At 35.2% G+C, this 25,542-nt stretch overlaps 1 protein-coding gene across 1 annotated transcript; it reads left to right on the forward strand.

The window, feature by feature from the left end:
- Positions 1-23,148: 23,148 nt before the first annotated feature.
- LOC149141587 (GDSL esterase/lipase 6-like) lies at positions 23,149-24,880 on the forward strand. The gene is made up of 5 exons (XM_089450141.1): positions 23,149-23,380; positions 23,483-23,601; positions 23,700-23,936; positions 24,037-24,295; positions 24,405-24,880. Exons 1-5 carry the CDS (start codon positions 23,149-23,151, stop codon positions 24,656-24,658), a joined length of 1,101 nt encoding a protein of 366 aa, XP_089306267.1. The 3' UTR covers positions 24,659-24,880.
- The last annotated feature ends 662 nt before the right edge of the window (positions 24,881-25,542 follow it).

Here is a 25,542-nt window from a genome sequence, read left to right on the forward strand (position 1 = left end):
GCTTCTGAATACTGCAAATTGATGATCAATAGTAGAGGAGGTTATGTATTATGCATGCATTCTGAAAATAGTGTATAATCAGGATAATTTTTGTGAATAAGTGTTATATTATTCAAAATTTCTACATGGTATCAGAGCAAAGTTGATCATCAGATCTATTATTCAGAAAGTGATTACATTTTATTTCTTCAGGCAGAGTCTGTAATCGGGCCAAGTAGCCTCTGGATTCATCCTTATTTTGGAAGGTGAGATATTTGGTGAATGCCCATATAGTCAATATCCGTACAAGAAATACTTTGTTCTCACGAATTTTAGATAAGAAGCGGTTGAGTTTTGAGCTGGTGGAATTCGAATTTGCAGCAGTGTTTTCTTGGTGTCAAAGTTGAAATTTATTTCAACGGATTGCGATTGGAGTATGCCCTTGAAGGCAGCTCGAATTATATTTCATGGAAAGACAGGATGGAGGCCGTGTTAGATGACAATGGGTTAAAGGATTTCATAGATGCTGAAGTCCCAAAACCTACTTATGCTGCTGAAGCTATGGCTTGGCAAAAGAAGACAACAAAGTGTCTAAGGATTCTATTGGAGGGCGTGAAGGATCACATTGTATCCAACCTACATGGAAAGGCTTCTCCATACTTGATGTGGAAAGTGTTGACAGATTTATTCCAAAGCAAGAGCAACCAGAGGAAGTTGGCGCTCAAGGATAAACTCAGAAACATTAAGTGTGAGAATGGAGACAGTATGCACAAGTATCTCACGAAGTTCACCCAATGCCGAGATGAGATGGGAAGTGTGGGGGTGACTTTCAATGATGAGGACTTGGTGAGCTTGGCTCTCCTTGATCTTCCGAAGAGTTGGCATTCCTATCAGGAGTCTGTCAATGGTCAGGAGAAATTGCCAGGATGGGAGAGACTTTGGTCAGATATTGTGCAGGAGGAGATCAGGCGGAATACCAGGGATGGATCTTCATCAAAGGCATCTGATAAAGAAAATTTTGCTTTGGCTGCCAAAGCAAAGAAGGGGAAGGAGAAGGGTTCTCTTTCCGAATCCAGTTCTTCCAATGATGGGAAGAAGGTTGACAAATCGAAAGTGTGATGCTTTCGTTGTCATGAGGTGGGCCATTATGCTGCAAATTGTCCACGGAGGAAATCCAAGAAGGGATCCAGGGAAGGAACTGAAGGTGAGGAACTTGCTTCACAGTTTGAGTTGGATTTCACACTCTTCACATGCATGGTTTCATCCATGGTGGGAAGTGGTTGGTTTCTTGAGAGTGGAGCTTCTTTCCACATGACCGGTGACAAGAGTTTGTTCAGTACTTTGGAGGAGAAAGACCTCCAGATACTCATAGTGATGGGTAATGATGAGAAGTATAGTGTCTCAGGTGTAGGCACGGTTATTTTTCAAAGGGAGCATGGAGCTTGCCTTACCTTGACTGATGTCAAGTATGTACTAGGACTGAAGAGAAAGTTGGTGTCGATCGCGATGCTAGAAGATAGAGGCTATGATGTAGTCTTCAGTAAGGGAAGGTTTTCCTTAGACACATCATCACTAAACAAGTGAAGCAGATTGGTTCACGGGTCAAGAACATGTATGCTCTTGAGGTTCAAGTTGCATGCAAAGCCTTGAGAAGCGAGGCAACTAATGGAGACTTAGTGGTTAAGAGGGAGCATGTATTACCTCTCAACATGCAGAGCCAGAAGAAGTCTCAGATGATTATGGAGGAGCCACGATTGGTGCAGCAACTTCAGGAGGTTGTAGAGTAGCCACAGCAAGGGAAGCTGAGAGGAGATCAAGTAGAGACATCTACTCATGTAGAGACCTCCAGTAGGGGGAAACTTCGAGCCAGGTGGGCAGAGGGATCACATGCAACCATACCTCCAGGTAGGAGGTGGGGTGATGTGGATTGATCGTCCCAAGGAGGAGGGGCAGGATTCTTGAGGTACCCAACCTCTTGGATGAGACCTTGCTATAGGAGCCCCGATGTGGAGTAGTAGGAACTGATTGATTGGGTAGAGACAGATGTGGATGGAGTGGCAGAGAGAGCGACAGTTTAGGGAATCCCAGGACAACGCATAGCTAGTAGGCTACAGCAATGCGAGAGGCACAAGTGTTTTGCACAGTGCTAGGTGGCACAGAGAAGTGTGCAATGGTGTGAGATGCATGGAGATGCTGCAGTAGCACAGATGTTAGAGAGGGAGCACTTGTCAGCAGCAGGTAGAGCTTCAGCATCAGAGTATGTTCCTAGCTCAACATAGTGGTCAGTTGGGAGTGTTTTTGTTCCAAGTGTTGTTGGAGCAAGTGGACCAGGCAAATGTGTTGCATGCAGAACATTACAAAGGCAAGATAGGGGTTGCAGATAATCCATATCTTGTTGAGAGGGAGTGTTGAAAATGCAACAAGATGATGGAGCTTAGTGGAAGGGAGTCGCTTTCACTAAGTGGGCCCGCAGGCTATTTTTGGTGCAAAGTCTATTTTTAGACATATGGATCATGGTCTATGAGTTGTAGGATGCTATTTGTGGAGGATTGGTCATGTTGGTAAAAATAGATGGACTTCTATTTTTAGACATTTGGGCGGAGTCTATTTTTAGACTGCCAGGCTAAAAATAGAACAGTCGAATATTATTAGCTCTTAATAATATTTGGACTATAAACATTATCTTATCCTCTTGGAGCACTTCAGTTCGAGCTACGGATGTGGCACATGCAACTGCCAGAAGGAAATACGCTTTTCTTATGGGTTATTTGAGCTATTGCATGATGGACTTCAGTTAGAACTCAAGTGATTTAGTTTGGTGGAGTTGATTGAGGAGTTGATGGAGTTGTGGTCAGTGTGACTTGGTTGAACTAGTTGTATTTAGTCTAACTGCAAAATACACTAGTGATGAGTGATGTGAATTAATTATTAATTAATTCACTAATTATTAATTCATAAATCAACTAAATAATACATCAGTTAACTCAGTGCATGGACAGTTCAGTGGAGACATGTGTTAGAGGTGAGTGAAAGGGCAAGACAGTTGTCAGTTGTGACTATAGTTGTGCATGAGATTTGCACAATCAATGGATTGAGTATTGCCAATGAGGATTGCGTGGTTCAGCCAAGGGAAATATGAGTTTGGATCAGCCATTCTCATCTATTCTCATGCAGGATTGCGCAGTGGAGGTAGGCAAGCAGCGAAGGAGATTTGAACCTGTGATTGATTCAGATCTGAGCTAGTTTGTGTGTAACAGGTGGAGATAGTACTGAGTACTTGTGAGGAGTATTGTACTATGTATTGTTACATGTTCCCAATCAATATAATATATAGATAGTTGGGGGTTTTCAGCCGTATGCTTTCCCCGTGATATACTGTGTTGATATGTGTGATTGATGCTTCAATGTGCGCATGTGATTGTTCCTAAATACTGCAAATTGATGATCAATAGTAGAGGAGGTTATGTATTATGCATGCATTCTACAAATAGTGTATAATCAGGATAATCTCTGTGAATAAGTGTTATATTATTCAAAATTTCTACACTTGATTGCTTCATGTCTGATGCGTCTTGGTGGCATTCGTCGTAGTATAGAGAGAAAAGTAGTATTTTCAGATGTTGATCATGCCAAAAAATATTCCACAGTAATTATTAATGCCCCCTAGGTGTCACATGATATGCATATCACATATGATGGTAATACGAGAGCTATCAGTTCTCCCGTCTCAACTCACAAGTGCTAACACATGGATATCTCATATAAGTTTGTGCCACATTCTTTTCCTGACCGCTACAAAGAGAAAGAAAGGGGTTGCTCATCTGATTCTCCTATTTCTCTTTTAAGACCCAAAGAATTGGCCCAAATTAATGATAAAGCATCGAATCCCATCTCAATGATGAATTATCAGCTAACTCATTAGTTGGGGAAGATAACATCTCATATGTCGATGGATCGGGATCTTCTCACCAAAGACCGAGATAGATCTCTCTCTTTGGAGCCTCTATCGACCAATAAGCCCTTACTTTTGGATCAAGACACACTTAATAATCATGATTGGAGAAATAATGTTTCATAGTACAAGAATAAGAGTATTAAACATAAGAAATTTTTGTCATATACTAGTGTGGAACACAATATTAATTTATGATTTTTTGAAGTTGTAGAGGAGGCTCTTTATCCTCTGTTTGACCCTGGCTCCTCCAATGGTATTATGCGCACAAATGACTCTTCTGATACACAGGGCCTTAGAGGTGATTATCCTGCTTACATGCCCACATGGAGAAGATTATATCAATCAACATCTAAGGCTTGGGATCTACCTAAAACATAAGGTCCATGCCCAATATTATATTCACAGACAAGTCGTCGATTGTGCTCTTATAGGAAACTATGTCTGAAAAGGTATCTTCTAGGGATATACTCTCGAAATTTTTTCATTCATGGTTGATCTGTGCTATAAGAACATCTGGGCCATACGAGGACTTGGTATCCAAGTGAAACCCAATATTTTCTAATTCAAATCATACAATTCTAGGGTGGGGATCATTTTGACTGGATACTATAGGGGTACACATTAGAGGATTCGTATTATCAACAAATATGATCCCTACTCCAATCGAAGTAATTACTGGGAGAATATGGATTCATGTGGTCTCTTGGAGATGCAGAACCCCATTTTGGTTGGGGATATGAATCTTACATAGGAAGAGGGTGAAGTTTGGGGTGTAAAAAATAACCCTAATCCGCTTATAGTTTTTTGAAAAGAATTCCTTTCACACAATTTCCTAAAGGATATTTTTCCCTAATCCTCTTCGCCCTACCTAGAGGAATGGGATTAATAGTGTAGATGGAATAAAAAATATACTCGACCAATTTCTTGTCAATCTATCAATATATGAAGGATGGAAAGAGTTAGAATCAAGGTATTTATTTATAAACATCTATGAACATGAAGCCATAGTCCTGGAGTGGAATGGGAATGTGAGATGAAGGGAATCCATTTTAAATTCAATCATATGTGGCTCAAAGAAAATGATTTTGCAGAGTTGGTTAAAAATTATTGGTCCCAACCTTTGGAGTATTTCCGAGAACATTATATGGAGAAATTAACTTTTAAGCTAAGAAAGTTGAAATCTATGGTCAAACAATGGATCATGATGAGGAAATCAAAACATGAAAGGGAGTTGGACCTCATCAATCAAACAATTGCATAAATTAATGATATTACAAGCCCCAATTTTTTTGAAGAGTATACAAAGAGAGAAATCATTGAACTATCTACAAAAAGAGATAGATTATTAAAATTACAAAAATATTATTGGAGAATGAAAAGGAAGATTTCTTGGGTTGTGGATGGTGATCGAAACATTTCCTTTTTCATAGGGTGGCTTAAAAAAAACAATCAAATTCTATCTAGAACATCAGTGACAACTAGAATAATATGATCACATTGCAACAGGACATCTGGAGGGAGGTTGGCCGTTATTTTAAAATCCTATAAACTGCCTCACAGTTGGATAATGTGATAGCAGAAATGGAGATTGCAAATCACTTCCTGTGTATGGTGGAGTATGAGGCCATTGATATATTATATGGTCCAATCACGTTAGAGGAATTATTCATGGTTATGAAATCCATGGTGAAAAACAAAAGTCCCAGCCCTGATGGCTGGCCAATTGATTTTTTCAGTCAATTTTTTGACATTATGGGATCTGATATGGTACAAATGGTGGAAGAATCACGAAGTAAAATCCATATATTAGTTGCATTCAATGCTAATTTCATCTCTTTTATCCCTAAATATAAAAACACTTCTTATTTCAAAGACTTTAGGCCTAATCATTGTGTAATTCAATCTATAACATTATCTCCAAATTATTATCTAACAAACACAAAAATATTATTTCTCCTCACATTTCTCTTGAGAAATTCGATTCCTTCCAAATAGAAGAATATAGGATACATTGGAGATTTCACAATAATTCATCCACTCAATCAAAACTTGGAATATGGAGGCATGCCTCATCAAAATAGATTTGGTCAAAGCATATGATATGATTGACTAGTACCTGCTGCGATCAATTCTTCACAAGATAGGCCTTGAGAGAAGGCATTATGCATGTATTATGGCTTGTATATACTTTGCAAACTTGGGTATTATAATTAATGGAAACCCAACATATTTATTTAAGATATCCCGAGGCATGCACCAAGGATGTGTGCTCTCTCCTCTTCTATTCATCTTAGTTGTAGATGGGCTGACTAGGGGCATCAATGAAGCAACCAAAAATGGTATGATCAAGGGCTACAAGGTGTCTAGAAGCATAATATCCAACCACTTCATGTTTGTGGATGACTTTATTTGTCTTGGACATGTTCAAATTCAGGAATGATAAGATTTTCATCATATTAGGTCTATTTTTGGTAAAGCCTCTGGTATCTTCATGAATTGTGACAAATCCAATTTGATATCTGATAAGGTGGATGTGAGGACTACTCAGGAAATTTCCAATATTTTCAGTGTTAAATCTCGATCTCTCATGGATGGTTTCAAGTATTTTGTTTTCAATCTAAAACCAAACAGTGATTGGAACCATGATCGGGACTAGCTTATTGATAAGTTCAAGCACAAATTGGGTTTGTGGGAGTAGAAATGGATTTCCTTCGGAGGTTAACTTGTGATGATTAAAGAAATATTACATGGCATCTCATTTTACTTGATGCTCCTATTCCACCTACCAAATGCTGTCATCGACAAAATTGATGCCATTATTAATGGTTTCTTATGGAGCGGTGTTGGAAAAGGGAAAAACTTTCGTCTCGCCAACCTAAAATCTCTCACAAGAGAAGTGGATGATGGGGAATGGGGCATTCATGGTTCATAGATATTCAACCTTTCCCTTCTCACAAAAAATCTCTAGAGGGCTCGTACAGGTGATGGTATATGGCATTAAAGTATTAAAGACAAATATATTTACAACTCTAATTCGGAATATTGGGTTTGCTCTAGTCTCTAGTGCTCCTAAAAAAAAGCAATATTCCTTCATTGGTGCAGTTTGATGAAGGCTAAAATCTGGTTATGTGGTAACTTGAGGTGGGAATTTGGTAGTGGAGACATGGTCGTTATTGGCCTTAATACTATGAAAGGTATGACTGAGGGACATCTCTTCTCGGTCAATGCATTAAATTTTGTCCATGAATCAAAAAGATATTATTTAGTACATATTTCCCCTAGCACATTTTATTCCCTTTCCTCTCCCTCATGGCCTAGTTCTTCATACCTTCACTTCCATCTTGGATGGAAGCACAATGAGAACATTGTAGGTTCAATCTATGTCAATTAAGGTTTGTTTTGACTAACAGATTGGATCGTCTTGTGTGGGGTAGAAAGGAGATTAATGAAAGCATCTTGGTCAAAGAGGTATACTCTTACATCTCTCTGAAGTAGGGTTCATATTCCCAACCTCTATAGTTGCTAAGATGTGGTGCTGGGAGGCTCCCCTAACTCAAATGTTTTACTTGGATGGTATATATGAACAGAATTTTAACATGGGAGAACCTCTCCAAAAGAGGATTACAGGGTCCCAACATTTCCTCGATGTGTGCGAAGGTAGAGGAGGATGTCTTACACCTCTTCCTAATCTTTCCCTTTTCTATTGAGGTTTGGCAGGAGGTTTCCTTTTACTTTAACCTAAGTTTATCGGTGGTCAGATCCTCTATTAGTGATTGTTTATCTTTCTAGTTTGAGTACCAACAGGAGTATGGTTTTCTTACATTATATACCCTCTGGGTAATTTAGAGGAACATAAATTCTTGTTTTTTCCAAGAGTTAGTTCTATATGTGAGTCTAACTTGTATTAGATTTCATGCCTACTTTTCAGAAATAGGCCTCTGGTGCCCCAATCCAAACTCAAGACCCTGTTTTAGGCATGAGTTTGGAATTTCTTCCCCTATTTCCTTTTTTGATGGAGCTTCACAATATGGTTAGTGTGGCTATGGAGTTTTCATTATCCTTTATCGAGAGCTCTCCTACCATTTCTCTTGGTTCAACGGGGTTGGTTCTAATTGCAGGGTAGAATTATTGGCATTGTGGGGTGCCCTCTACTATGCTAGACATTGAGGAAGTTGACATCTATGGGGACTCCCATATTGTTATCAATAGGGCTAGGGACATTTCTTCCTTTTTTCCTCCTTTGCTTCACCATTGGATGTTTCTTATTTGTGATATGAAGATGTCCTTCACGAGAATTTCCTTCTCTCACATTTACCATGAGAATAATTTAGTGGAGGACCTCTAGTTCAGGTAAGGACTCTCTTTGGCTCCCGGATATATTCATTATAATTGGATGATTAGTGACTATTAGAGCCATGTTTGGTTTTTCTCCCTCTGACTGGGGCATTATGAGATTGTTGTTTTTTTGGCCTTTTCTTATATGGTTGTAGTATGTCAAGTTGTATGTCTGTGTTCTTTCAGGGGTCCTCTGTTTTGTCTTTATCATGTTTTTCAACTTTTTTATATTGTTGTATCTTAATGGTGATCATGGGGTTGTCTGATCCCTATTATATATAATTAAATTGTGCTAATGTACTACTTTTCTTTTAATAAAAATGCAACTATTTTTTCTTTGTAAAATGATGTTCACATAAGGACGAGGTTCATAAACTTTGATATTGATAGATTTTTAAAAAAGGTGTGTAAAATCAGAGTGATACTCTCCATTATGTGCATTTTTGGTTGGACTTACTATCTCACAACTATGTATTACAATCATCCTTTAGATATTCAATGTGCATTTTAGGTTGAACTTAATATCTTGCTGCTATGTATTACAATTTAATTTACTGAAAGAGAAGGCACAAGGGAATGGTACTTGGACAAAGATGACTTAGACAAATTAAAAGGTAATTAGTATAAATGTTGATGGCAAATTATTAACACTTTTCCTATACTTTTAACATTTCCTATTAAAATCATCAAATTAGCATTCATACCTTTCAACATTTTTCATTAAAATTATTTTCTTAGTTTCCCAAAGATCCCATCTCGTTGGGATGTTTATAGTGACAATTTATATTTCTTTCTCTCAGTGGTTTACCAGACAACCATTTTGTTTCCCATGTCCATCCATTTACGCCGAGTATGGTGGATACTTCAAATCCACAAATGTTATCTTTTTCAATAACTTAGAAAGTATTCAAATCCACAACTGTTAGTTTTTGTAGTTACTCGAAAATTATTATAGCTGGGAGAGTCCTAGGTCTCCTAGTCTCTCGGTAATGTTCAGTGGACATTTGGATGACTCAATGTGAGTGGCATTCAAACCAACGTTAAATTTTAACATTTCTTTAGCTAATTTCTAGCATTTCGATTCCCTATTCCAGTTCCTTTATTTTTACACCCCAATTTTGGATAGTTGAGAAGTGACTGGGTCGGGAATAAAAACATACATCACATACATGTTACCTTTGCAGAGTAAAAAGGATAGATAGTACATGTGGCTCGTTGCAAATGGCTCTTGCCAAATTCGGTGGCAAATCGTCTTATGAAAGAACACATTCGATGTAATAATAATTACCATTTCAAAAATCCCAAATAAATATAATAAGTACTATATTTAAAAGTCTTAAATAAATATTATAAGATAAAGGAATCCTAAACTAATTACAATAAACTTCCATGAACATATTACACCATTATTTAAAAGACAAATTAAAAGTATCTAGTCATAACATATTATGGATATTTTTAAAAATATTAATAACTACTTAATTATAAATTAAAATTTAAGGGTCGTTGATGTAAAATTTTCCGATCACATGCCAATCTAGAGAATAAAGAGATCGATTCAAAACACATTGCCAAATAAATTAATTTAAATTGTTTGAATAATATTGAATAATTAAATTACAAATATAGAACCTTTTCCAAGAAAGTAATTGTTTACTAGTTAAATTTTTTAGTTCATACATATGAGTCCAAAAATGACTACTTGAGTATTATTTAACTAATCATAAATGGATTTAGTTAATCACCTGCGGAAACATACTAAAAATAGAGTTGGTTGTGAATGGAATTAGCAAAAAAATAAATGAGAATCCAAATGCTAATCCACACATATATTCTTGAACTCTAGAAAAGTAGTATACAAAAATAGAACTAAAATATCGAAGAACAATGGACTAGACCCTAGGAGTAGTGCGCACTTACATAATATGTAAATATAGTTAAATGTGATCTTCCTGGTGATGAAGGATACCCAAATTCACCTCATTTTGCACTAAATTACAAATCAATTTGAGATACTTACTACATGATTTCTTAAATTTATAGCTAAAAGGCTCTTCTTCTTAGCATCATTCTTACGGTTCTTATGGAATAGATGTAGATTTAGTTTCTAAGACTTTTCCTTAGTGGTACCATTGATATTTCAATGGTTGTGGTTGTTACTTGGATCATTAAACTAATGCCTAGTGGTTGTTGTATTATTTTCTTTCCCTCTCCACTTCTTCCTTCTCTCCTTGGTAGCATATAGGCTCTCATTCTATTTGGAACCACTTGATTGTCCTTTTTTGTTGCCTTTATTTTCTAGCTATTTTTCTTGCACACAAGCTACATAAACTATCCTAGGATTGAATATTTTCTTTCACAAATGAATATATAGGCCTTCAAAATACTTGAGGAGTACATCTAGGTTCTTGGGATAGATACCTAACATGATATCCATCTTCCTACATCAATGATGTACTCTTGCAAACTCTACACTTCCTTTCTTGAAGTAATCCTAATGGATCCATTAGTCCTCTTTATACCTAATAGGATAGAAACATGACTTAATTAGGGTTTTAAATCCTCCCACTTAGTTATTGGCGGATCATAATCCAACCTAAGTGACTCCATGTGACTTTTCAACTAGGTTAATGTATGTCCATTTAGTCTCAGTCTAACAAACTAAATATTCTACTGTTCTTCTATATGGTGAATACTAAACTAGAACTATATGTATTTCAACCAATTATTCACCATTGTTACATCAATTGCACATTGGTATCCATTTTTTCGTCCAAATTAAATAAGAAATATTAAGGGGTAATATTATGAAACATGTTCCTTAAAATTGATTAGAATCCAATAATTGAAGTCCACTTCAAGGGGGGAACCTCCTTTTAGAATGAATACAATGTATCAAACAATATTTTATGATCTCAAGAATATGTCTCCTTGGAATTTGGGAGGGAAAGGGTAAAATTATCTTGAAAGTGTATAATGAAATATTTTTACCTACATAATAATATAACAAAAGAGATGTAACAAATAAATATCCAAGGATTAATATGGGGTTTTAGGGCTAACATGGGGCTTATCTGGGGCTTAACATGTAGGTCTCCTTCAAACTAGTGTTGCCCTCAACACTTGACTAATTGTGAGTGTTTCTATATGAATAAATCATGTTCCCATGTTACCTCTTCCACTAGTGGGTTCTTTCATCTAATGAGTTATTAAATAATTGCTTGATATATTATACATTTAATCCTTTTCTCTTGGATTATTTCTATTTCTAATTCAATGTTTCCACTTCCATTAATATCTAGTGAAATAGTTTGGATTTGGATCTTGTTGCTAATTAGATTCGTTAAGATAGAAACATGGATGACTAGGTGTCTGCATGAAGACAAGGGAAACATATTATAGGGGACATAGTACCTCTTTGCTAAGTTATTTTCCTTCTTTTGTTGGTTGAGGGACAACTATTTATATGGTTGTAGTCTTAGAAATACCCAATCCCCCGCTTAAAATTCCATTGCACTCTGATGTTGATATGCTTTCTATTCATCTTGTTTTTGTGTTTTAACCAAGTTGTCATTTGGTGTATATCAAATTATTTCTCCATATAGGATATTTGAGCTATAAGAGCATTACCATAATACTTCCTCATATCAATGTTCATAATGAAAAATTTCCTTCATGTTAACTAGAAGATGGGATGATGTGGATCCTCAAGTGAAAAATCATGATTACAGTTTTGTGATTCAATATTTGTGCTCTCTAATTGTGATAAATATTCCCCATATGTGATTAATTTCCAACACAATTGTTCTCCTTATTCTCACGATTTCCTTGGATCTCCATATCTCCTTCATAAATCCTCTCTAAGAGAATCTTTCCATGATATTCATGAATGCTTGTATTTATCTCTAGATAGTTTTTTGTATTTCTTCCTTGGATTTTTGCATTCCTTCCATGTTGTCCTCCATCTCTTTTTTGAATTTTTCTCTTATTCTTGCACCTGTGTCACTTGACTTTTGAATTTAGATACCCGACAATGAGCATCTTTTATTTCTTCATGAGTAATGGATGGGATTTCTATAAATTTTAGTGGTGAAGTATTTTTGAAGAACCATTAGGAGCCATGAAAGTAAATAATAATTCTCTTATTTATCCTCTTTATCACAATTTTTAAATCACCAAAAATAATTCTTCTAATCAAAATTTATTCTAATTATTTGTTACACGCCTTTCAAGACCCTAATTCACAAATTATATAGATGGTTTATTTTTGTCCCAGTATATTTATAAAATTACAACCCTTCTAAATCTAAAATTTTGGCCTAGATTACTTTGATATGTCTTCTCTACAATTCCATAGGTTTAAAAAAAAATTAATGTGCCAAGTGAAAGTTATGGTAAGCTTCCCAAAACTTTCTGAATTTTGGCCTTTTCCCAAGAGAAAGTTTGTATAGCATGTTACATGTCAACTTTTTAAAATATGATTACGAAAATTTTAGCTAATGTACTCATTATGTCCTTTCAGATTGCTAAAAAATTCACTATTTGAAATTTCCCTAGGAGAAATTTACAATAGAAATTTCAATATCACTAGTTTGAAAATAATTTCAGAACTATGCAGAAACCATAACTTCTACAGTGTGTATCTCTAAATTTGTATTGAACCAAAATCCAAAATTTTTATTAGCCATATATAATACCTCTCATAAGTCTCTTAAATGTTTCATAGCCTGATGTATCCTAAAAATGAGTTGATAACAAAAAATCCAATATATCACTCTTTCGAAACTAATCTAGGAGGATTTAAAAAAACCTAACTTCCACAGGGTGTATGTCTGGAAGTATAGTGAAACAAAATCTAAAATTTTAATTAGATGTACATCAATATCTCTCCTCATTTTCTAAATAATTTCACAGACTGAAGTTCCTTCCCTAAAAAATTTGAAAGTGCCACGATTACTCATTCGAAGTAGAAAAGCCTTTGGTATGTATAGTATAATACCAAATATTATGAACCATGCACCTTAAAAATGATAAGAATCTAATAATTACAATCCATGAGGGGAAAACCTACTTTTACAAATATATATAGGGATATAAAGAGTACAATTATAATGAAAGGGCACACTGAAATTCTTTGGCCTACATAAAAATATAGTAATATTAATGTAATAACCCAATATCTAGGGCTTAATAAGGGGTTTTATGCTTAACATGGGGTTTGTCTAGGGATTAATCGATAATGATAGTGGAAGTTGGCCTCTCTTTCATAGCTTCTTTCCTTGATTTTTTTTTGCTCTTCATGATCTCTTAGTTTCCCTTATGATCTGATCTTTGAGTTAGATCGTTCATCCTCCCTAAATGGTCAAATATTGCCTATTAGAACCACCATGAGGAGGACCAAGTTGTGAGAAATTTCAACTACTTTCTCTTTCTTCCTTGAAAACCTCACTTATATTATATCTCAAGGGTTGTTGTAAACAAACTCATCTACCGTTGCTAGGATTTTATGATTTTTCTTCTTAAACCAATTCCTAGATCCTATAATTTCCCACAAATACTCCAATGAAAATTTTTGTGATACCAATATGATTTGTAAAATTCCATGGATATTCCAGTAGAATAGTTCATCACAACAAATCTTATAATATTCTAAAATATTAAACTATGAAATTTAATGTTTCTGTAGATCCGAGAGTAATTAGTTACTAGCTTTGCTTGAATTTTGAGAAATAACTAAAACAAAAAAATGAAAATAGCAACAATAATACACCATCCACACAAATGAAATAGTGTTTATCCTTAGAAACCCAATATCATAAGAAACATATCAAGAAGGTGAGGCCTATTCTCTTCTCTCATTGCTTCATTTGTAAAAACACATATACAAAGTAGTGGGAACTCTCTATGAAGTTACCTTTCGACATTGTGGCCTTAATGCATGTTACATGATCCTCCTCCTCCATTATACTCACAAGATACCACTCTCGAATGTTTCTCTTAGCAATGGAATAAGATATAATGTTAAATAATGGAATCCCTTCTCTTCCTAACATCCCATTATTTGGGAATTTTTTTTTTTTAGAAAAGTATATCACCCATAGTTAGATGGGAAAAAAATAGGATCAATCAAGTGATCAAAGATATAATGTGGACATGTGTGATTGACAAACCATCAAAACAATAATAGTAACTATATTTGGTTTAATTTCATAAAAAATAGGCCTTTTGCATATTTAAAGATGATCCCATTTGAAGCCTTGTATGATAGGAAATGAAACAAACTTATGAGTTAGGATAAACCAATTGATAAGGCTATTATTAGATCAAAATTACCTTGAAAAACAGAAGAGAATATGGTAAATTTAAAGAAGAAATTGAAGAAAAAAATTGCATAAAAAGGTAGAACACACAAAGAATTCAGAGTGGGTGAGCATGTCTTCTCGAAAGTGAAATTTAAGGAATGTTCAATAAGGGTGGGAAGCTATCAAAAACTAGCAATGATATATTATGGCCAATTTCAAATCCTAGAGATGATTGGTCCTATTGCATACATGTTTGTAATACCTGCATCCATGTGCATACATAATGTGTTTTATGTGTCATTTCTTAAAAAGTATGTCCCTAATCCTAACCGCGTAATTGATTAGATTTTGATCCAGTTTGAGCATGAGGGTGAATTACAGGTACAAGTAGTGCAAATATTGTATAAGAAGGTAAAAATTTTCAAGAATTGGTCCATGAGCTTGGTAAAGGTCTAATGGAATTGTTTTGTTCCTGAAGGTGCTATTTGGGAGCATGAGGATGCCATGCAAGAAGAGTACTTGTATATTTTTTAGGATTTTGATTCTATATATTTATATAATGCACTAAATATAGTGCATAAATAAGGGTGAGGGGAATGTAATACCCCTAGATTTTAAATTTACTTATGTTTTATAGGCTAGTGATCTAGTATGGTTTTTGGGTTAGAGTGTCTATGTATGTATGTTTTGGGATTGGAGTTCTTGTGCGATATTAGAAAATAGGGCATGTGTTCTAAGAAGACAGTGAGCATAGAAATGTAAATTATAATGACACTCATATATTAATAAAATACATCACTGCTTAAGTCTAATCATGTCAGAGAACATGGAGGATAAGGAATCCATGAGTGAAAAGGAGGCTAAGGGATTAATGAAAGGGACTAAGTCAAGTGGGCTTTAGTGAAGGAATCAAATAATATTCCTAAAAGAATACACCATATGTCATGATTTTTATCCTAAGTTCCTAAGTCATGGGATGAATTACCATGTGTGGGGAGGGAGTTATAGGGTTTCCACTTGTTATAAAAGGAGAATGGATATACAAACTTTAGGCTTCGTGAGAAATCCATCATTCTCAATAAATCCATCACTCCTTTATTTCCACCTTTGATTTGGGTATATGTTGAGTGAGAGTATAGGATCCACTATAACCTTATTAACTTCGGTAACGCTATAAATCCTAAGTGGATAGGGGTGGAAAATTCTCCTTCAATTTCCTTGGGGAAGGATGGAGACCTAGGAAAATAAATTTTAGGAATAGGTTTCCCTTCTGTGAGACCTAGGGAGTGCCTAGAGACTCCATTATATTAGTTGGAGTTCCTAGAACCATAGAGCTCTCAGAGTTCTTAAACAATCCATGTTGGACATATTGGAGGGAAGTGGTGCCACCTAAGGGACTACAACGTAGAGAAGTGGACACACGTCTTTCAATTATGCAATATGATGAGGAATCAAAGGTTGTTAGGTTGGAATTTGAACTAGAGTTTAGTGCCTTGGTCTAGTTATTTTTTGTTGATTATAAGACCTAATAGCCCTAGGTATCCCTTTTCCTAGTGGAGTGATAACCTGAAATTGAGGGTGACCTATTGTTGATAGAGATTAAATAGTAGTGACTATGGATTGGTGGGACCTCATAAAAGGATACATGTTCTATATTATATGATTTTGGATGGCATGTTTTATGTGTTTAATATTTTTTTTATGATGGTATGCTTACAATTATGCATGGAAAGAAATGTTGTTAGGACTTCATATGTGTTTGATATGCGAGGTATATTGTTACCTTGTCATATCATAGTTCTAATTGGGCTTTTGATTTTTATATAATTGGTATGAAATTAGTTATATACGTTGTATATGGTATTAGATCCCTATTGAGAATAATTAATCATGGCATCATAGTATGACAAATCTAGGTTAGAATAAATTTTTAAATTCAAATTTATAAAGGATGAACTAGAATGATATATGCCCATATGTGAATTGGAGTCATGTTACACATTATAAAGAAATGCTTAAGATCAAATTTAAATGGAATATATATCTCAATCTAAAACTAAAATCTGACAACACAACCACATGAAGAACCGCCTTAATCCAACCTAATATCATTTCAAAGACAATAAACACTTGAACTCTGTGCTCCTATTTTGTTAAAGTCTAATAATGTAACAAGAAAAAATTTCTGAATTTGAAGTTTGAAAAACTATTTGTTTTAAACAAGAAATTTAACTATAGAGACTACCGAATCCAATTGCATTTAAGCATCTTAAAATTACAGATTTTTGAACTCCAAGATTCCATCAAAAGTATTTAAAATATTCTTAAGGAAAAATTATTAGAAAATAAACTCTATTTACTACAAAATTAACTTTTCCTTCACTACACTCATAAATAACTCACCTTATAAGCAACACATAACTTTGTCCATTTTTAACAGTAAAAGTTTAATTTAACACTGTAAGAATAATTAAAACATCTTCTATTATTAAAGTTACTTAACTACTTTAAATTTACACTAATAAAATCATCATAGTTTAATTTTTATATATTTTGATTTATTTTCAATTATATGTTTTGGTCAATTAGCAAGAATTTGTTGGAATCACAATTTTGAGTTGTATAGTTTACACAATCCAAATGCCACATAGATATTTTAGGGCATAGAACTCCTTTAAGTATCCAAAATGTTATTTTAAATAACTAAAAATAACAATATTATTAAAAAATATATCAACAAATTCAAATTTAAAAAAAAAAAAAAAAAAAAAACAAAACAAAAAAACAACAAAACAAAAAAAAACAAAAACAAAAACAAAAACAAAACAAAACAAAACAAAAAAGAAGAACAAAACAAAACAAGACATAAAATTGTTAAACTACTCCACACTACAAAATAAATATGCAAATTAAACTCATTCATATATTTAAATTGACCCTAATTTTAACTTTAATTCTTAAAATTCAATTCCATAATTTACCTTACTACATGTATTCAATTCATTTCCCTAATGGGGGTGATGGACTGGGGAAACATTAGGATCAGTGGGAGGCCTGCCACATCACTAGTATTGTTGAATTTTAGAGAAGGGGTGGGGGTATTGAATGATTGAATGACAATGACATGCATGTTTGTGTGACGTGGACATGCCTTGAGGAGAGAAGATGGGTTATTTATGTGATGGTTCTTGCCACACCGATAGACATTTGTGTTTTGGTATAGTGAGCATTGGTCCTATTATGCATGTGTATGATGGGAATATGCAAGAGCTAGATGGGGTATGGTAATGCAAAAGATTGGTGATTCTCTGTGGAAAGTTGAAAAGTTAAAGAATTCAATAAGGTGATATAGGGAAAGAAAATGTGGGACCGTAGCATACTGAGTATCAGTTAGAAGATTTCTCAAAATTCTAAGGAGTTACCAACAATGTGGGGTCTTTGCATGGTGGATTGCTAGTTGGAATTGGACTGTAGACCTCTGACAAGGAAATCGGTAAGGATTTATGGTTTTTATGAGTAGTTTTCTTTTTCCATTGTCAATGTTGTAGGTGGGTATTCCTTCTTTGGGGAACCCTAGCTTATTTATGTGAATTTTGTTGAGAATTGGTGTGATAATAGAGGTTTGGTCAGTCACATTGAGAGTTTCTGGTGGTTTTTTAAAGGGCCTAGCTAGAAGAGTTTGAGCTCAACCTCCACTCTTTCTAGTCACGCCTAGTGTCAACTTTTATTGTGGGGTGATTCTCGATGTTTGGGTGCGGAGTTATTAGAATTCCCTTGCAAGGTTGTTGCAACGAGGGTGGTTACAAAGGTTGTTTTTTGGAAAGTCAATCTGTTTGTTGATCACCTCAGAGTCCATGCAGTTATTTCATTCTATTTGAGGCCGATGGCTTGCCATAGGGGTAGGGGGTTTCTTGTTTCCCTTCTGGTGGTGTCAAGCTGGTGATCGAGTCGTCCACTGGTTGGTTTGAGTTGTTCAACTCGGGGATATGACGAGAGCCAACACCGTGGGTTTGTGGTTTTTTGGTTGCATCATGGTTTGAGTGGGGGGACTTGTCAATATACTTGTGTAGACTATTGTAGGCCAATGAGATTCAACTTTAATTGTAGGTTTCTTTGGGACCCATCTCAATGAACTATGCACTGTTAATGTGGAAGGGAGAGAATGGGTGTAGGACCAAGGGGTCAACATGGAGAACATATCATGGATGACTGTGGTCTTGGTGAGGTTCTGGACCCCATCCCTACATAGACACTTGGAACTGTGGAATTACCCTCCTCCCCCGCACCCCCTATCCCCCTTTTAGACATATTTCATATCCAACTCAGACATGTGACCCTCCTCTTAGAGCAACTCAACAAGGATTGTCGCGAGGACAAGATTGTGGTCATCGAACTTTTGAACAATCTCCAACGTAATCAGTGGCAAATGCGAGATTGTCTGACCACCTTGTAGAAGAGTGAAAGGATAATTTATGAGAAGTTGGAACACTTCGAAGGGAGGCTTATAGACATGGAAAAGAATGTCCACTATGACTTTAGATCTCCTGCATCACCTGGTGTTAGATGAGAGAACCCTACTCTGGTCAATTCTTCTCATCCCTAATAGTTGTGGGTTGTATTATGGTATTAATTTTTGTTTGGTTTCACTAACCATTTCAACTTTGGTTAATAAAATTGTACTAGAAACTTACTATCTATTTAGATGTTATCTTCAAACCAATAAATTTAATAAAACTAAGCCCAGAAAAATTACAAAATATATATATTTAATGATATAATTTCTTTTAATATAATAAAAACTTACCAAAAAAATTATTAATTCATTCATTACCTAAGATAAAAAATAACTTCATACCTTCCTTACTAAAACTTTTCTACAATATTATGCCAAGAAACACTCACTTCAACTTCACCTCGACCTTCACAATTAATATAGTATTGAATTTTGCTTTACTTGTTTCATACGTATCAATCCACTAAGCTCCCCAACCCTATTACTATGCTGAAAAACCGCCCACTTCAACCTCGCCTCGAACTCGCAAGTAATATAATTTTGGAGTTTCCATTACTTCACAAGTAATATATTTTAAAATTATTAATATAAATATAAATTTATATTTATATTTATTTTATTTTAATTTAATTTAATTTAATTTAATTTTGATAAAATCAAAACGTGAAATGAGACGTCACGGTTTTTGTATTTAATGTTTAGCAATACAGGACATGCCTGTCACGCAGAATAGTCAATCCCTACTTGACTACAAAGTAGTTAGAACCCAAAAGTAGGACCACCTTCCCGCCACTGGACCCAAAAGCCACCATTTTGGTTCTAAAAACATCGAATGCCCTCATATAACAAACATATTGATGCAGGTCACCCTGCAAACCCCAGAATCTTTCTCTCTGTGCATATAAGCGGCATCTCAGAATTTGCCAAATCAAAATCTCAACAGCTGGCAATTTCACAACTGTACCATTTGCATGTGGAAGCTATCTTCAGCATATATTCAAAATCATTCACTATTGATTCCATTTAATGCCAGCATATATGGAATTATATCAATTTCACTATCTACTCCTCTTCAGGGAAATTCATAAACTTTTCATCCAACCTTATCCATATACACCCAGATTTAATTCATTTAATTACCAACATCCAAGTGTGTTTATACACATCATCCGATTACAATCTGCATTCTCAATCCAATTTAGAGACTTCATTTCAATTCCAATGTCAAATCTTGTACATGCTCATCCACCCAATAACATGACCAAAATTTAATGAAGCAATGGACCATGTTTTAATATTAATTTGACATTATTTTAGGCAATGAAATGCTTAGACTAACCCTTATTCAATGCGCCCTTTTCAAACATACAGTCGTTCAGATTTTGAAAGTCTGTCTTCAATCTCTATTTAATACAACAGAAGACATTCTTACCACTTGCCAATCTGTAGTCGAATTCATCAATTGCTTTTCTGATTCTTGGAGACCTTTCACCTTGATATGCCCTTACTACCATACTACTCTGCGTTTCTGCAACAAATTGCCAGCGCTTTTATTACACTTAACCTTTACTGCGCCGTCTTATTCAACGTTCTATTCATCAGAAAATCCTCCATCACAGCATTTTCGCTACCATTCATCGACTTGTTCCATCACATTGCGTTCAGTTTCGTTCACACGCTTCTGCAAATAGGTTTCTGCTACCGCAACCAACTGAATTTCACTTCAAAGCCAAAAGCTAACAAATAAATCAATATCAATCAATCGTCACTTAACAATTGAAAGTACTCTCTCAGATTTCAGCGCTGTACATGGGGTTCAATTACAACATACCTCATACCATTATTAATTCAATTCACAATTACCAAATTCAATTCTGGTTCCACGTCTTACCAGATCGATTATAAGACTTCTTCAGCAAATAAATTAAAACCGGATTTTGTTCCCAGCTGCATACGTTGCTACTGCATTGGAGTCAACCCTGCGCCTATTTCAAAAACCCATCGATTTACCCAACACCCACAATCGATTTCTACAGTTAACAATGATTGACACAAACAGCGCTTTCACCACAACTGTAACTCAATGTAACGAATTACAATCCTTCACGCAGAGAATGCAGACTTATTACAATCGACTTTAATTCCATCAATTCACCAGCGTATTCAATAACAGCAGTCGGCTTTTTAATACATTCAACATTCATTACTTTCTGAATTGAATCACCTGAACGCTTTCATACAATCCGTCAATGTTAAAACCAAAACTCACTTGGTTCCTTATGAATATCTATGCTTCACATTCACTGGGTGTTTCCTCATTTCCCAATGCTGTCAATACTACAGATCGATAATCAAATGACTGGACACACATAGATTTAACAGTACCATTTATCAATTGCCATACTGATATTAATAGCTTATGTGCAGAGCCACCTTTAAACCTAAACATATTCACATAAATCGAATTCAGTTCTGCCCAAGACTTATGTCTTGTGGTTTCAGGCGCTCAGTAAATAGCATTTACTGCAATCGATTATATTTAAGAGGACTGGTTCAACCTTAAAATTACAATCACCATTCTTGCAGAGATTATATTCAATTCCATCCATAAATACTCAGCTAAGGCACATGATTTAACTCTTAATCACAAATTTAACACTCTCAAATCATACCCAACATTCGAAAGCTTACTTAGGCAGAATTTAACCATACATAAACCAGTCCATTAAGGCGCATAACTCAAAATCACATTTTCATAAAAATTAACCTATTTACAAATGGATATTCTTGGCCAAATATTCAACGTTCTTGAACCTTACAAATTGCCAGAGGCTTACAGCCTTGGCTGTTCAAAACCAGCTCTCTACCACATTCTCACCCACAATCTCAATGTGTTTTTCTCTCAAAACCCCCTCTTATTTATACAATTTTTAAAAATGATCTAATTAAATGCTCAATCTCATTAATATCTCAACACCACTAAAATATCTCAACAAATCCCTAAATCTCTCCACATCTCTAAAAAGATAGATTCTTATCCCTAAAACTTAGTTCTCAATATCCCTAAAAAATAAAATCTTATCCCTAAAACATAGAAACTAATTTCAACTTAACCTCCTTCATTAATTCTAAATAATCTAGAAACTAATTTCTCTCACATTTAAGATTTCTCACAAATAATTAATTAATAAAACAATTAAAAGGTCACACTCCCTTTATTACATAAATAAAAAATTAAAATTGGCCTTGATGCTCATTAGGAAGTTTGAAATTAATCATGATGGCGTGATCATGTGTTCAGATCTCTGTTTGCTTGGGTCCCATATCTTGTGCTGCAACTTTCCATTTGTCGCTGCTTCTGTCTGTTGTTCTCCTCCAGGTCTTCATATCTTATGCTGTCTTGCTCCACTAGCTGTCTTTATTTTGCTGCTGGTTCTGCTGCTTCTCTTCCTTGCTGATATCTTCCTCTGACAAACTTTCAACATGATTCTTCTGATTAATTCAACGTTCTTGGCCCTTACAAATTGCCAGAGGCTTACATATCGATCGAACTCATTGCCAGATTTTGTGGACTGTCATCTGACGTGGAGGATTGATAATCGTGACGACAAATGGGCACTTTTCACATGCAGTAGAATTGTTACGTTATATTAACAATATTTTTTCCTGTGTGATCTACGATCACATCATTTTTCAAAATAAAGCGCGTTGTGTTTTGGTTAACTACTCCATATTTCTACTCATAAATTCACATAACTACTCCATATTCTAACTAGATATAAACACAATAACTATAAACACAATAACTAACTAAATAGATGGACTAAACTCCTCGATATTTGAATAAACTAAGGCTCAGCGACTTTACATTACGCCGAACTCATTCGTATTTTATTCCCAAATTGTATCAATTTTCTCCATAAATGAGGATGCGGGTCACACGGAGAGTGCCGTTGTATTTCGTTTTCATGTATATATGTCCTATCAATTCCGTGAAGGGGAAGAGGAAGGGGAAGTAGTTTATCAATTCCGTGAAGGGGAAGAGGAAGGGGAAGTAGTTTATAATGGAGTTCTTATTTGTGTTGCTTTTATATTTTCCTTTAGCTACGGCCATTAATTTACCTAATATCTCTGTCCCTGCCATCTTCATTTTTGGGGATTCTCTAGCAGATGCTGGTACCAACAATTTCATTGCCAACACAACTGACAAAGCTAATTTTCCGCCATACGGAGAGACCTTCTTCCATCGCCCCACTGGTCGTTTCTCTAATGGCCGAACTGCATACGATTTCATCGGTATTTTCGTCACCTATTTATCTACCTCATCCAACTTAGTGATAATTATATGGTTGATTTTTTCATGAGATTATGATATACGTATGATATTTGTATCCGCAGCTACTCAGTTAGGGTTGCCCTTTCCACCTCCATATCTGAACCCACAGTCTAACTTCTCTCAAGGTATTAATTTCGCATCTGCAGGAAGCGGAATACTGGATTCCACGGCCAATTACTTGGTGAGTCCCAAAATAAACACATGTTCTATCTAATTGATGGAGAAGAATTTACATGTTGAAAATAGCACTTAAACGTGGTTGGTGTTTTCGCTATGCAGAATATCATCCCTTTAAGTCTCCAGATACGCCAATTCGCCAACTATTCTTCGGATCTAGGTAAAAATCTTGGAGGAGATTATTATGCAAAAGAATATCTATCCAAGTCCTTGTATACCATTACCAGTGGTGGCAATGATATTGGCCTCAACTATTTAGCGAATACCACCTTCCAAAACTCTACAAGTGCCCAAGATTTCGTTAAGTTGCTGCTTAGTAAATATAACGAACACTTGTTGGTATGTATAAAGCATTCATATTTTATTTTTACCAGCTAATTATTGACCTGTTTTTTCGATTCTGATAATTTTTGGGTATTCTCTATATGTGATGTTGCAGGCACTTTACAGAAATGGGGCAAGAAACTTGCTTGTATTAGATATCGGCCCTCTGGGATGTATTCCAAATTCGAGGCTCGCAGGAGTGAAGGCATATAACGGTGGATGTGTAGAAATTGCAAATCAGCTGGCTGTGGCATATAATGATGGTCTCAGGCAGCTCGTCAACCAGCTGAATAAAAACTTAGATGGAGCAACGATCCTGTTCGTTAACAGTTATGATTTCATATTAAATATAATTCAGCACGGTGAATCCTATGGTAAAAATCAGTGATATTTGAAAAAGCAGTATAAATTTCGAAAACATTATATGGGTGGCTTGGTTTGCGAATTGACTAAATGCAATATGGGACGTTGCTTTGATTTCAGGTTTTAAGAACGCGACGTCTGCGTGCTGTGGAGCGGGGCCATTTAACACTGCTGTATCTTGTGGGTTGGAGATTCCGAAGGATAAGCGTGGAGAATACACAGCTTTTCTGTGCAACCGTCCAGAGGAATATGTATTTTGGGATGGACACCATCCCACTGAGAGAGTCTATTGGATGGTTTTTAGCCAGTTTTGGGAAGGAAATACTTCCTTCATCACACCTTTCAATCTCAAAACACTACTGGACAAACATTGAAGAGTATATCATTATTTTTCGTTTGACTTTGTATTTGGGTGGTGATAAGGCTGACTCATTTCAGATTCGTCACTTCGTCCATGTGTCGTTATCGTGTGTATGTCTTCTAATCAGCATGCCTGGTGGCAAAATATATTTGAATAATTGCAATGATTATTAGGTCCATGGATAAGTTGAATGGACCATAATCGTTTGCAGGCTCTGGAGGTTTGATTGATAATAAAATGCATAAAAAGCCTTTTGCTATTCAAAGAATTGATTCTTAGTAACTGTATGGGATGTTATAAAGGAAACGTTATAATTGAATAGTATAATACGGAAGAAGCCTATACTTATAGTTTGAATGAGAAATTTTAATATGGTTATTGCTAGATGTTATTAGTCACATTTGTTTTTCACTAACATTATCTGATTTTTAAAATTAAGGTTAAACTTTTATTTTCAAATAGAAAGATGTTTTTTTCCTTTGAAAGTAAATTAATGGCAAAAAAATATTAACTAATCTCATCCAAGCTTGAAGATAAACGTCCCTATGAAAAGAGACTTGTGCCCATAAAAATTTGAATGAGTGATCAACTTTACTCCTAAAACTCGCTCATAATTACAAAAAATTACCATAAACTAAAACTTCTCAAAAATTATCATACACTAAACATACTATGTAAGAAATGGCTAATATTTAAAATAACATGGATTGAACAAAGTGAATAACCACTCTACGAGATGGCTATAAACTACAGCCTACAAAAATAAGAAATGGTAAGGGACGGCTATAAACTACCACCTACCAAAATAAGAAATAGTAAACGTTTAAGAGAACATGACTTTGGACAAGGTGATTAACCAACCAACATGTAATGGTAAATGTTTAAGATTTTTAGTAT

Source organism: Pinus tabuliformis, chromosome X, assembly GCF_031772625.1.
Source record: "Pinus tabuliformis cultivar Carrire ecotype Pingquan chromosome X, CPIR1, whole genome shotgun sequence".
Classification (NCBI taxonomy): Eukaryota; Viridiplantae; Streptophyta; class Pinopsida; order Pinales; family Pinaceae; genus Pinus; species Pinus tabuliformis.

Excerpts from the sequence above, each read along its gene's own strand:
- LOC149141587 (XM_089450141.1), top strand. The coding sequence starts at position 23,149 with ATGGAGTTCTTATTTGTGTTGCTTTTATATTTTCCTTTAGCTACGGCC. Across the intron at positions 23,602-23,699 it reads ATTCCACGGCCAATTACTTG|AATATCATCCCTTTAAGTCT; the intron begins GTGAGTCCCAAA and ends TTCGCTATGCAG. Across the intron at positions 23,937-24,036 it reads AATATAACGAACACTTGTTG|GCACTTTACAGAAATGGGGC; the intron begins GTATGTATAAAG and ends GTGATGTTGCAG.